Source organism: Phascolarctos cinereus, unplaced genomic scaffold, assembly GCF_003287225.1.
Source record: "Phascolarctos cinereus isolate Bilbo 61053 unplaced genomic scaffold, phaCin_HiC Scaffold_5;HRSCAF=322, whole genome shotgun sequence".
NCBI lineage: Eukaryota > Metazoa > Chordata > Mammalia > Diprotodontia > Phascolarctidae > Phascolarctos > Phascolarctos cinereus.
The window spans coordinates 228,600,478-228,614,084 of NW_027555958.1; the positions used below are offsets into that span (position 1 = coordinate 228,600,478).

At 42.5% G+C, this 13,607-nt stretch overlaps 2 protein-coding genes across 2 annotated transcripts in view; both read right to left on the minus strand.

Annotated features, from left to right (window-relative positions):
- Positions 1-13,607, minus strand: part of TMEM63B (transmembrane protein 63B) — a 40,071-nt gene that overhangs the window by 11,626 nt on the left and 14,838 nt on the right. The window contains 3 exon segments of the mRNA XM_020993860.2: positions 1,528-1,579; positions 1,832-1,974; positions 6,397-6,434. Of these exon segments, the coding sequence (XP_020849519.1) occupies positions 1,528-1,579; positions 1,832-1,974; positions 6,397-6,434 (233 nt within the window).
- LOC144457957 (uncharacterized) lies at positions 1,982-6,127 on the minus strand (the record flags this gene model as incomplete). The annotated part of the gene is given in 2 exon segments (XM_078156788.1): positions 1,982-5,635; positions 5,638-6,127. Coding segments are annotated over 2 exon segments (642 nt in total), but the record flags the coding sequence as incomplete, so codon positions are not given.

Here is a 13,607-nt window from a genome sequence, read left to right on the forward strand (position 1 = left end):
CCAATCTCTAATCCAGTCTGTGCATTAAATGTTTCACTTTGGGATCTCTACATTTCTGACTCTCTCAAGAGGCTTATGAGTTGACCCTGTCTCCTCTCTAACCAAATCCTAGAGTCTAAATTTACTGTCTGCAAGGTCCATCGCTGGTGTAGGCCTCCATCACCTTATACTTGGACTACTGCAGTAGAGCCTTCTACTTGGTTTCCCTATCTCAAATCTCCTGACACTCTGTTCCATTCTTCACTCTATCAAAATGAGCTTCCTCAAGTGCAGGTCTGCCCATGTCACCCTCCTATTAAGCAAACTCCGGTGGCTCCCTGTGGAGCACCTGCAGGATCACATAGAAAATTTTTTGACTGGCTTTTAAAGCCTTTCCTACTTTTCCAGTCTATTTAGACCTTCTTCTCCTTCATGCCCTCAGTGAACCTGTGTACTGGCCTTCTGGCTGTTCCTCTCACAATGTACTCTATCTCCTAGCTCTTGGCATTTTTTTTTTTTGCGAAGCAACTGGGGTTCAGTGACTTGCCTAGGGTCACACAGCTAGTGAGTATCATGTGTCTGAGGCCAAATTTGAACTCAGGTCCTCCTGACCACAGGCCTGGTGCTCTATCCACTGCGCCACATAGCTGTCCTGGCTCTTGGCATTTTCCCTGAGCCATCTCCCACACCTGGAATTCTTTCCTTCCTGGTCTCTGCCTTCTCGATTTCCTTCAAGTTTCAGCTCAAATCCCATCTTCTGAAGGAAGTCTTTCCACATCCCCTTTAATGCCTTTCTTCTAAGATCATCTCTAGTTTATCCTGTCTGTAGTTTGTTCACACACTGTCTCTCCCATTAGACTGTGAGCTCCTTGAGAGCAGGGGCTATTTTTTGACTTTGTTATCTGTAGTGCTCAGCAGAGTGTCTGGTATACACTAGGCCCCTAACAAATGCTTGTTCACTTGACATCCCCCAAGAGGCAGCCTGGTGCAGTAAAGAGTCCTAGAATGAGGAGTCCAGAGACTTGTGGGCGGTGTGACCTCGAACAAAATCCCTTTACCTACCTGTATCACAGTTACATTTGTAAAATGGAGAAAATATTTGACCTACGTGCCCTACAGGCTTGTTGTGAGTGTCTCTGGAGAGCTCCCTTCACTGCAGAGCCCAAAGACTCCCTGCTGGAGACATGTTCCAGGTTAAGTGCTCTCTCATGATGCAGTTTAAGGCCAGCCCCTCCTCTTAGAGGCCTCTCTAAGGTTCTTAGGTTCTCAGAACCTAAGAGGTTCTTCCTCTAACACACACCCTACAGGCTCTACCCTTGCTCCACTCCCCACTCTTATTCCCAACCTCCTCTTTATTGAGCAACCTTAACTTTTTCCTGCTGTCCCATTATGTCCTCCTCCCACCCATGCATCTCCTTACCTGGCTGTCTTCTTTCTTTCCTCATTCCCAGGTTACTGCACACCCACCTGCCTCCCCTGCCATCCCCACCCCTCCCAGCTCCACACTAGTGTACCTCTTTCCTTTTGGTTGGTTTCCCGTATCCTCACCTTGAGTCTAGGTTGGCAATGGTGGTTCTCCCAAAGCTGTAGGGGTTGTTTTCTTGGGGTAAAGGGAGAGAGAGACAGAGAAAGAGAAGAAGAATAGGAAGCTGTGAGCTTCAGCAATTGGCCCATCTCCTGTTGCCCAGTGCTTGGTACACAGTAAGAGTTTGATAAACATTTTTTATTCATTCATCATTCATTCACTTGTTCATCATACATTCATTCAAGTCACTTCCCTCCCCTTCTTTCCCCCCACTGTCCAGCAGGTTCCTTGAGAAATTGATAGGAAGCACACCTTCCCCCCACTGACCAAGCAGATTCCCTGAGAAGTTGACAGGAAGCACAATGCCCACGGAGAGAACACCTGCGACCGCAAGCAGCCCGATGATGTGCCGCTGGAATGTCAGGTAGTGCACTGCATCAGCCCCACACTTGTCCAAGATCTCCTCATCCCTGAGGAGCAGAATTGGAAAGGGAAAGGAAGTAGGAGAAGAATCAAAATCAATAGAGGGGGGAATGGCAATGGCCATTACCTTCTCCTAACTTCTGACCTTCACACCTCTATTTTTCCAACTTTCAGACTGGAAATATCACCTCTTGGCCTCCCTTCTCCCTGCAAAGGGATGCAGGATGAAGGAAGGGTTAGGGTGTGTGTACACGTATGTGATGAAAGAGAGGACAGAAGGAGAAGGGAAAAGGAAGTGGGAAGAGACAAGAAGGATGAATAAGAAAGAAGAGGAGAGAATAATAAGGGAAGAAAGAGGTATATGCTGATGTTACCTCAAATACCCTAGTCTTTCTAGTTCATTCATCCCCTCAACTCCCATGATCTGTAGTTTCTTCACTTAACCTCAACCACACAAGGATCAGACTTTAGATCTCACCACTGCTCACATCACATCACCTCTATAGGATAATTTCCCATCTTTCCATCTCACTCTTGCTAAAACTATCCTTTGTTCACAGTGAGACTGGAGGTCTCTGCACAAATCTTGTTTGATGAGCTTGGCCCTGGCCTCAGGTTTCTCTCTTCAGTCATGATCCTAGAGTTGACTACTTCAACTACACGCTCTTCTATGTGACTCCCTGTTCAATCACTGCTTACATCTCACCAAACTGCAGACTGGAGTTACCTTCACCATAGAAGCCTCCTCTGATCCTTTGTCTGCATTGCCATACAAGGTTCATCTGGGCCCTAACTACTGCTTGGCAAGTCTTCTTTCTCAAACTTGATTATTACATTGCTTGTAGTGGCTGTTCCAAGCAACTACTTCTCTCTGCAAGCTTCAGGTCATTCTTCCCTCCTCTCTCCCTTCTTCCCTCTCTGTGGAGGGCGTTGCCTCCTACTTAACTGAGAAAATCAAGGTCTTCTCTCACCCACTTTCTTTTCTCTGTACACCATTTCCTGTTCTCTATTCCTTTAGTTTAGCCTCTTCTGGTGCTCTGGTCAAACCCTCTTAATTGTGCCCTTGGTTACCTCTCCTCTGTAAACCTGTCCTTAAAAAAAAAAATTCCTCTAGTCTCTCATCTCAAGGTCACAGCCAAAGGTCAGGGAAGAATCATCTATCCTGGCTGCCCCCTACATACACCTGTCTTCTTTGGTTTCCATGACACTGCTCCTTCTGGTTCTCATTTTATCTATCTGATTCTTCCTTTTCAGTATTTGCTAAATGAACGAGTCTTTCAGGTTTGGGAAACAGTTGGTAGCCCACTGTTTAATTATCACCTGTACCAGGTGGCCCCCCCCCCAAATATATATGCAAATAACTCCCAAATCTCAACCCTAACTTCTCTTGGAATCCAATCCCAAATCACCAACTGCTTAGTGGACATTTCCACCTGGAAGTACCATTGACACCTCAAACTCCACATGCTCAAAACAGACCTCATCATTCTCACACTCTCCTCCATAGCCTCACCTACTCCAAACTCCCCTATTTCTGTTGAAGGTATTACTATCCTTTTAATCACCCAGGTTTATAGCTAATCAGCTGCAAAAAGTCTTGTTGATTCTACCTTTACCTCTCCTACATCTGTTCATTTTTCCCTACTCACAGAGACTCTAATATCCTTTATACCCTTATCACCCTTTACCTGGACTACTACAAAAGAGATCTTGGGGGCAGCTAGGTGGTGCAGTGGAGAGAGCACTGGCCCTGAAATGAGGAGCACCTGAGTTCAAATCTGACCTCAGAGCAAACACCTGACGCTTATTAGCTGTGTGACCCTGGGCAAGTCATTTAACCCCAACTGCCTAAAAAAAAAAAAGAAAAAAAAGTACAAAAGAGATCTCATTGCTTCTAGTGTCTCCCGTCTCCAATCCATTTTCCACACAGCTGACTAAATAATTTTATTAAGGCATGGATTTGAGCATGTCACTCCCTGCTCTAAATACTCTAGTAACTCTCAGGGCCTAGACAGATGGGACAAACAGAACAGACACTTAATAAATGCTTGCTGATTGCCTTTAGAATAAAATGCAAACTTACATGGGCATTTAAAGGCTTACTTTACATTACTTCCTCCTTCACTCAGTCTATATTTCAGACTAAGCGGTCCATTCCCTGTGCTTTGAACTTGACATTCTGTCACCAAGTCTTCCCAGAGTCTATCTCCCATGACTGAAAAGCATTCCTTCCTCTCCTCCAACTCTCCAAATTCTGAGTTTCCTTCAAGGCTTCCTACATGAGGCCTTTTCTGATCTCCCCAGTTGTTCACTCTTTCCTCCAATTACCATGTATTTACTTATTTGTGTGTTGCACATCTTATATTCCTCCCCACAGAATGTAAGTTCCTCGAGGGTAAGGGCCAATGCCTAGCAGAATGCCTTGCAGAAATTAATGTACTTAAATGAATATTTGATAAATTGATTTTAGAAAATAGGAAGGACAGACAGGAATGGGGAGGGTAAAGCAAGGGGAGTAGGGTGGAGGAGAAAAAATGATGATGATGATGACAATGATGGTAAAGATAATTGGTACCTCTCCGGTACATTAAGATTTGCAAAGGAGAGGAGCAAGAAGCTCAGGAGATGAAAAGGTAGATAGAAAATAAAGGGCAACAGAGAAAGAAGAGCAGGATGAAAGAGTTGAAAGAGAAAGGGGCGATGCACAGGGAGTTCCATTGATTCCATCTGCCCACCTCCTTTTCGCTCATTCTCCCATGACTCTCGTTCAGGCTTACACCCCATCTCACCTGGACTCTCATTAACAGCTTCCTAGCTGGTCTCCTGGCCTCCCATCTCTCCCTTTTCCAATTCACCCATCACACGGACATCAAGGTAATCTTCCTAAGATCTGATCACATCACTCTCCTGATCCTAAATCCCTTCAGTGAGGCTCCTTATTGCCTCTGGGATAAAATACAAATGTCCTGACCCAACACTTAAGCCACTCTATAGCCTGGCTCCTATCAACTTTCCCAGCCTCATTTCACATTACTATACTTCCTCTTCTGTGCCCACCATTCTGGCCCACAGTTGGCTACCAGCCGTTTCCCAAACCTGAAGTGTCATGTCTCCCTCCAGGGCATTCTCAGAGCCTGGAGTATACTCTCCTCTGTCCTCACCTTTCATAATTTTTCTCTTCCTTCAAAGTGGGTTCAGGTACCTCTTTCTCCCGTGAAGTCTTCCCTGACCCTTCCAGCTGAAGGTGTTTTCTTTACTCTCATTTCCTAGAATATATCAACTGGCTTTGTTTTCTATTTTGGTCCCATCACACCTACCTTATGTGTGCTTTTGGCAGGGAGCAACACCTTTGTATAGCTTGCACACTGTGCATAGCTTGAACACAGCAGGTGAAGTAGGAAGGGGAGGAGAATGGGAGTGGAGTGGGAAGAGAGTAGAGGCACACAAAGGGAAGAGGAGGAAGAATGAAGAGGGAAGAAGGAGGCAATAATGGAGAGTGAAGGAGAAAATAATTTAAATAGGAATGGGAGAAGGAAGAGAAGGTACCACTGGTGGATCAGTGGTACTCTGGAGTGTCAGAAAGGGGTTCTGTCCTTTGGCCTGGGGGATTGGTTGGGGAACCAGCTAACCTCAAGATGAAGTTATTTGATACTGCCTGACTGTTTGCTTTTTCTCCAGATCTTTGACTCTGCCTGTCAATTGAGTCGTCTGCTTTCTGGATGCATGCTCCTGCCAGCTGAGTAACTTCTCCTGCCAACTGGCTGCTTCCTCCTTCCAGCTGAAGGTTTCCTTCTGCCAGGTAAAGGCATGCTCCTGCCAGAAGAAGTCTTCATTCTGCCTGCTGGGGCCTTGCCTCTTCCTCTCGAGTAGTAGTTGCTCCTCTCTATTGGCTAGCAACTCCTGCCAGTTGGGTTTTGACCCCTCATAGCTACATACTGATTTCAGCCGTGAGGGGAATGTTTCCTGCCTGAACACTCGTCCCTGCCAGCCAGGCAGTAGGTCTTTCCTGTCGCGCATTGGCCCAGGCCAGCTGGGCAGTAGATTTTCCCTGATGGGAGGCAGGTGCTGCCTTACGAGCAGTTCCTCCGGGCATGTGGGTAGCTGCTCCTGACTGCTGGGCACTCGCTCCTGACTGCTGGGCACTTGTTCCTCCCTGCTGGAAACCTGCTCTTGCTTGCTGGGCACCTGCCTTCTGATAAATAGGGAATTGTTCTACTTAACTGCCCTACCATTTTGCCCAGACAGACCTGACGGCTGGGAGGGAGACCTAGATGACAGGAGGAGCCGCTGACGATAGTGGGTGGGAGGAGGGAAACAGGGATAAAAGTAATACCTCTCCTAGGTGATGCCCAGTATGTTCTAGGAAGGGTCAGGCTAGAGTCCTCAAAAGCTCTATCTTTGAAACTTTGGACATCGGCTGAGGACTGTGAGATAGGGGTTTGGGGAGCCTGAGGCCCCATTATACTTACTTTATCCTGAAGATTGCTGTCAGCCAGGAGCAGAAACCCTGTTTTGGGGGAGGGGAAGGGGCAGAACAAAAGAGATGTCACCTGGAGCTGGTTTCCTACCAACCTAGAAAGCAACACTGGCTCTTCCCCTGACCTTCCACCTTCTGCTCCTTCCTTCCTGTACCTTATTCCATCTACTCTTATCAAAGAACTTCAGTTGACTTTCCATTATCTTGAGATTAGTTTCCACTCTGGGCACTATCTAGTCCTTCTGACTCCACATTTCCTAGCTTTGCTCCTCTAGCAAAAAGGGCTATTGAGAAAGTCTCAAGATTCTCTCTGGTATCTATTTTCTGGAAAGACCTGACAGAGGAGTGGTTGGACTAAGATGGAGATTTAGTTTCAGTATCCATGTTCCATCTATGTCCTTCTCCCTCTAATTTTCCAGAATAATGACTTTCTAAAGCTAATAGACTCCTCACTTCCAACCTCTGCCCTCAGGCTCATTTTCTACTGGGACCCTGCTTCACTAGCTCCATTCCTGATGCCTACAAACATACTCAAGAGCTTCCCTGTACAAAAAACCCCAAACAACCCAAAACTTTCCTTGGTTCTGCTATACCTATGAATATTTCTTTTTCACTGCTGGGCCATAAAGAGTGGTCTACACTTGGAATCCCCACTTCTTCCTCTATAATCTGACTTCTGCTCCCACCACTATATTGAAACTTGTCTCCAAGGCCACTACTGGACTCTTTGGGTTTTTTTTTTTAGTGAGGCAATCGGGGTTAAGTGACTTGCCCAAGGTCACACAGCTAGTACATGTCAAGTGTTTGGTCTGAGGCCGGATTTGAACTCAGATCCTCCTGACTTCAGGGCCGGTGCTCTATCCACTGTGCCATGTAGCTGCCCTTCCACTACTGGACTCTTAACCGCTAAACCCAATAGCCTTTTCTCCTTTTACGTTCTCCTTGACCTTTCTGCAGCACGTGACATTGTTGAACATCCCTCCCTTCTGGATATTCTCTCCTCCAGTTCTTCAGATCCTTCTACCTATTCTCTTACCCTCTTAATGTAGCCATTCCCCAAAGGCCTTTGTCCTTTCTTCTCTCTCTACCCTTTCTTCTCTTAGCCATCTTATATAATCCCAGTTTTACCTCTAGGTAGACAATCCTCTAATCTATAAAACTCAATCTCAATATATCTGGATACTCAAAAACCTTAAATTTATGTCCAAAATTAAGCTTACCATATTTCCCCCCAAAACCTGTTCCTCTGTTTGTGAAGGATTTATGAATATCACTTCCTCCATTACCCAAGCTCAAAAGAAGATTCTTTTTTACTCCATCCTCTTCAACATCTAATTACTACATCCAGTCAATTCTACCTTAGCAATAGCATTTCTATCTGTCCTGTTCTTTCCACTTTCCACAATCTTAGTGAAGACTCACATGATTACATGACTGGTTCATCCCATGAAGATTCCTAATGAAATCTTCCACTGTCAGTTTCTCCCCACCTGTAATCCAGCCTACACACTAGGTTTTCTAAAGAACAGCTCTGGTCACATCACTCCCAGGCTTAAAAAACTTTGGGTTCCAACCACGTGCTGAATATAACCTAAACTCTCCAGGGAAGCATTGTCCTGCACAGGCTGGCACCAACTTATCTTTCCAGTCTTCCCCCAATCTATGCTCCACTCAAATTAGTCTCTTTGAGGTTTCCTAAGTCTATTTCACTTCTTCATGTTACTCCCTATGCCTGAAAGTCCCCAGGCAGTCTTACCTATCCTTTAAGACCCAATTAAAATGCCATGTCCTTCAAAAAGCCTTCTTTCCCTCCACCTGCAGTGGCATGACTGTTTGTACCTCTCAAACTGTTGTACTCCATTGTCTATCAGTTATCTGTGTAAGTCAGATCTCTACTGGATACCCCCGCCTTTTGAGCAGGGGCCACATCTTATTTAAATTTGTAGCTGACTTGACACCTAGTATAGAACTTTTCTTGCATGTTTAGGGACTGAATGTGGTCAAAGTTAGATTCTGATGCATCTCTTAGAGGTCTGGAAGAAAAAAGAAAGGGGATCTGAGTGATCTGAGTGGGTTTGGATCCATAATGAATGGTGAGAGGGAGTTATTTAGAGGACAGGGGCTCAGTCCTTTGGGAATCTGGGTTAAATTTCTAGTTCGTTTTTTTTTCCTAGTTCTCTTTTTAGGAGAAGGAAAGTAGGTCTCTTGGGATCCTCATGGTTGACACTAATAAAAATCTGTGACACTGTTGCAAAGAACACAGCTGTTAGGCCAAGAAGCAGTTTTCAGCTGCTATTGAGAGCTTGCTGAATCTCCTCTCCACCTCCCTTACCCTGGTGTAACACAGGCTAGGAACAGTAGGATGAAGGTCCTAAGAACAGAATCTTTCCCTAGGGTCAGACTCTGCCTCCGGGCCAGAAACAAAAAGGCTCTCCTGCATTAGATGGACGCTGAGCTCCGCTCCCCAACACTGCTGGCTAGGACAATGGGCAATGATACGCAATCACTTCAATTTAGTCTTGGCTTGATTCTGACCCATCTGGTTATTTGTGATTTATTCCTTTTTCATACGCAGGGAGTCCTCCAGTTTGTGACCTAGATATGCTTGCTTGTGAACCACTTTGTTGCTGCTCCCCTTCTTGCTGGTATCAGGGTCACTTGGACCTCTGAAGTCCTTGCATACACATTCCTCCTGTCTCCTCCCCTGACCCCCACAACTAAAAGAGCACCAATGTCCAAGGCTGGTAATTAGGGAGGCGATATGGCATGGAGGAAACAACACTGGATTGGGGGGTCACAGGTCCTGAGTTCAAATTCCAAGTTAGTTACTTACTAACCCTGAAACATTGGCCAAGTTTCAGTCCCTAGACTCAGTTACCTCCTTTGTGAAACTGGGATAATTGGGGTGGGAAGGAAGAAAGGGCTGGTTGGATCAAGATGATTTCTTAGATCCCTTCTGACTCTGCAGCCTCTAAGTTGGGGGCTGAGGTGTACCGTGAATAGATGGATGGATTACAGAAACTTTTATTCTGTGAAGTGGGGAGATCCTGAGATAGAGCCAGCCTGGTGTTTCCTTTGGGAAGAGAATAAACTTCCCCCAGCTGGATGGAGCATAGACTGGGAAGGGAAGCAGTACAATCTAAGACCAGTAAGATGAGTTGGTGACAGGCTGAGGAGCGGTTTTTAATGCAAACATGAATTTAGATTTTATTCAACAGATGAGGTAGGGTCAATTTTCAGATACACTTCAAGTCAGGCAGCAGCTGTTCTGTACTAAGACACTGTATTAGACACTAGGTCAGAATACAAAGTAGAACTCCAACGGTCCATTCCTTAGAGTTTATGCAACATTATGCTTCTATGGTGGTTTGCTTCTCTATGTCATATATTTAATCTGTTCCACTGATTGACTTTTCTATCATTTAACCAGTAACAAGTAGTTTTGATGATTATTGTTTTGTTAGTCCCTAGACTCAGTCTCCTTCTTTGTGAAACTGCGATTGGTGAAGTGGGAAGGAAGGGCTCCTTGAATCAAGATGATTTCTTAGATCCTTTCTGATTGGGGCCTCTACGTTGGGGGCTGAGGTATACTGTGAATAGATGGATGAATGGATGCATGAATAATTTGAGGATGTGGAGCTACTAGGCTCCCTTTCCACTTTTTTCTCCCATTATTTCCCTCGAGTTCTTGACCTTTTGCTCCTCCAGATGGATTGATATTATTTTTTCTAGCTCAATCCTTTGGTGGTTTGAATTGTATGGCACTGAAAAAGTAAATTAATATTGATAATACTGTTATTTTTATTAGATTGACTTGGCCTAATTATGAGCAATAACTATTTCTCCAATTATTTATGTCTGTCTTTATTTCTGTAAAAAGCCTTTTGTAGTTTATGGCAATGCCATTCCAGTAAATAACATCTCTCACTTCTGTATAAACACTGCCACTTCCTCAGTACAGTTTGTTATTACCATCTGTACAGACGATTATGATTAACATCTTCTAATAGGTCTTCCCCAATCTTTTCAAAATTTCACATAGTTGCCATATTTTCCTTATGTAGAGATCTAGTCATGCCACTCTTCTGCTCAAAAATATTCAGTAGCTCCCTATTGCCTTTCCATGTAAAATTCGAGCTCCTTTTTCTGGTATTCCAGGCCTTCCACAATCTGTCATCATCCTACTTTCTTGTTTTCTTTCACATTAATTTCCTCTATGTGTTCTATGCTCCAGTCAAAACGGTCTTCCCTTATGTCTTATGTTCTCCTACTTCTTTCTCCGTTTTGCCTTTTGAATTCCTCCCTACCTGTCAAAGTCTGATTCAAAAGTGACCTCTTTCATGAAGCCTTTCTTGGGCCTGTGATAACTTCCCAGATATCACACTGTACCTTATTCTGCAACTCTAATGCATGTACCATGTAATATGTGTACTATAGTTATTTGTATTTGTGTTTTTGGCTCCCTATTAGATAGTATGCTCCATGAAGGGAGAGAGCTAGGTGACACAATGTATACAGAGCTAAACTTGGAGTCAGGAAGATGAGTTTAATTCCTACCATAGACATTTACTAGCAGAGTAACCCTAGGGTAATTCACTTAATCTTTCTCAGCCTTAGTTTCCTCATCTATAAAATGGGTATAATAATAGCACCTGCCTCCCAAGGTTGTTGTGAAGATCAAGTGAGATAACATGCAAGCCACTTTGTTGTTGTTCAATTGTAGTCAACGTTTGTTGACTCTGTGGACCGTACTGCCCATGATGTTTTCTTGGCAAAGATACAAGAACAGTCTGCCATTTCCTTCTCCAGTGGATTATGGCTAACGGAGGTTAAGTGACTTGCCCAGGGTCACACAGCTAACACGTGTCTGAAGCCAGGTTTGAACTCAGGTCTTTCTGACCCCAGGCCCAGCGCTCTATCCACTGAGCCATATAGTTGCCTCCAAACCATTTTGCAAACCTAAAAGTGCTATATAAAAGCTAGCTATTATTACTACTGTTGTTATGAGGGGAGGAAGCATCTTATTTAAATGTTCTATCTCCCCCAGTGCTAAACATTATGATATGCACAGAGCACGAAATATTTAAATAAATGTTTGCTTAATCAATGAATATATGTCCAAAATGGAATTTTTTCCTAAAAATTAGTCTTTTGCAGAATTACATTATGCTCATTACTACATTATGCTATTACATAATCTAACCCTAACCCAAATGCATAGATCAATCAATATCAATACTTTATGTGTGTATATATATGTATATATGTACCTAATAACATAGCATCTAAATACTCAAAGGAAAAGATAGCTGAATTGAGGGGAGAAATAGATAGTAAAACTATAATGGTGTTAATAAAGGGTATCTTAATATATTCCCTTTTGACCTAATTGATTTGGTTAGACCAAATCTAACCAAAAGATAAACAATAAAGAAGTCAAGGGAATGACTAGAACTTTAGAAGAATTAGAGATGACAGATCTCTGGCAATTACTGAAAGGTAACAGAAAGGAATTTGCATACTGATAAGCAGTACATGACACTGTCATAAAAACAGACTATGTATGGGCACAAAAACCTCACTTAAAAATGCAGAAAAATAGAAATATTCAACACATTATTTAATGACCACAAAGCAATAAAAACTTCATTGAAGGATTAAAATGAGAAGATATGCCAAAACTTATGGGAAGCAGCCAAAGCCATTCTGAAGAGAAAATGTGTATCTTTAAACATTTTCATGAACATAAGACACAAAGAACAAATTAAGAATTAGGCATACAATTTAAAAATGAACAAAAACAAACAAAAATTAACCAAGAAAACAGAAATTCTGCAAATAAAGGGAGATGAATAAATTGAAAGCAAAAAGGCTACTGAACTGATAAATCTAGCAGCTAGTTTAAAAAAATTATTAAGATCAAGAACTAACATGAATTTTTTATGAGAAAAAAACTGTTTAAATTAAAAATGAAAAAAGAAAAACTTAGAACTGTAGAGGAAATAAAGGAAATTATCAGAAACTATTTTGTCCAATCATATGCTAACAAACCTGATATCTTGGAGGAATTAGATATTTACAAAAAGATAAAATGCCCAGATTAACCCAAAAGAAGAAACAGACCATTTAAAAAACTCATCAGAGAAAGAAACTGAAGACAATGATTTCGCAAAGGAAAAAAACTTCAGGATCAGATGGAATCACAAGTAAATTCTTTAAAACATTCAAAAAACAATTCTAATACTAAACTATCTGCAATAATACGAAAGAATGTACTCTTTCAATCTCTTTCTACGACAGAAATAAGGTTTTGATACCTAAACCAGCAACAAAATAAAAACTACAGACCATTATCCCTAATGAATGTTGACTGTCACAAAATTTTTTAAAATAAAAATTAGCAAGTAGGCTACAACAATGCATTAGAAAGATTATATACTACCACAAGATTGGATTTATACCAGGAATATTGTATGGATTCAATATAAGGAAAACTATGAATATGATAAACTATGTTAATAAAATTAGTAATAAAAAACATTTAATCAGTAGATGCCGAAAAGGCTTTCGACAAAATCCAACACTTATTTCTGTGAAAAACTCTAGAAATCATAGGAATAAATGGACCTTTCCTTAACATAGTAAATAGTATTTCTCCAAATTCAAATTAAATGTAGTTGAGGAAAGTCAGAGGCCTTTCCAATGAGGTCGGTTTGTAAAGCAAGATGCTTATTATCACACACCACTATTTAATATAATGTTAGAAATGCTAGCAAGGGAGCAGTTAGGTGGTGCAATGGGCAGAACACCGGCCCTGGAGTCGAGAGGACCTGAGTTCAAATCTGGTCTCAGACCAGATACTTGACACTTACTAACTGTGTGACCCTGGGCACTTAACCCTAATTACCTCACACAAAAAAAGTATTAATGATATATAAGTAGTTATGTGATATGTGAATAGTCCATGAGAATTTGACCACATAATTCTTGGGGGCAGCTAGGTGGCACAGTGGACAGAGCTCTGGCCTTGGAGTCAGGAGGACTGAGTTCAAATTCGTCCTCAGACACTTGACACTTACTAGCTATGTGACCCTGAGCAAGTCACTTAACCCTGATTACCTCACCAAAAAGCAAAAAGAGCTAGCAAGAACAGTAAGACCAGAAAAAATTGAGAGAATAAGCACAGGCAAAAATTATCTCTTT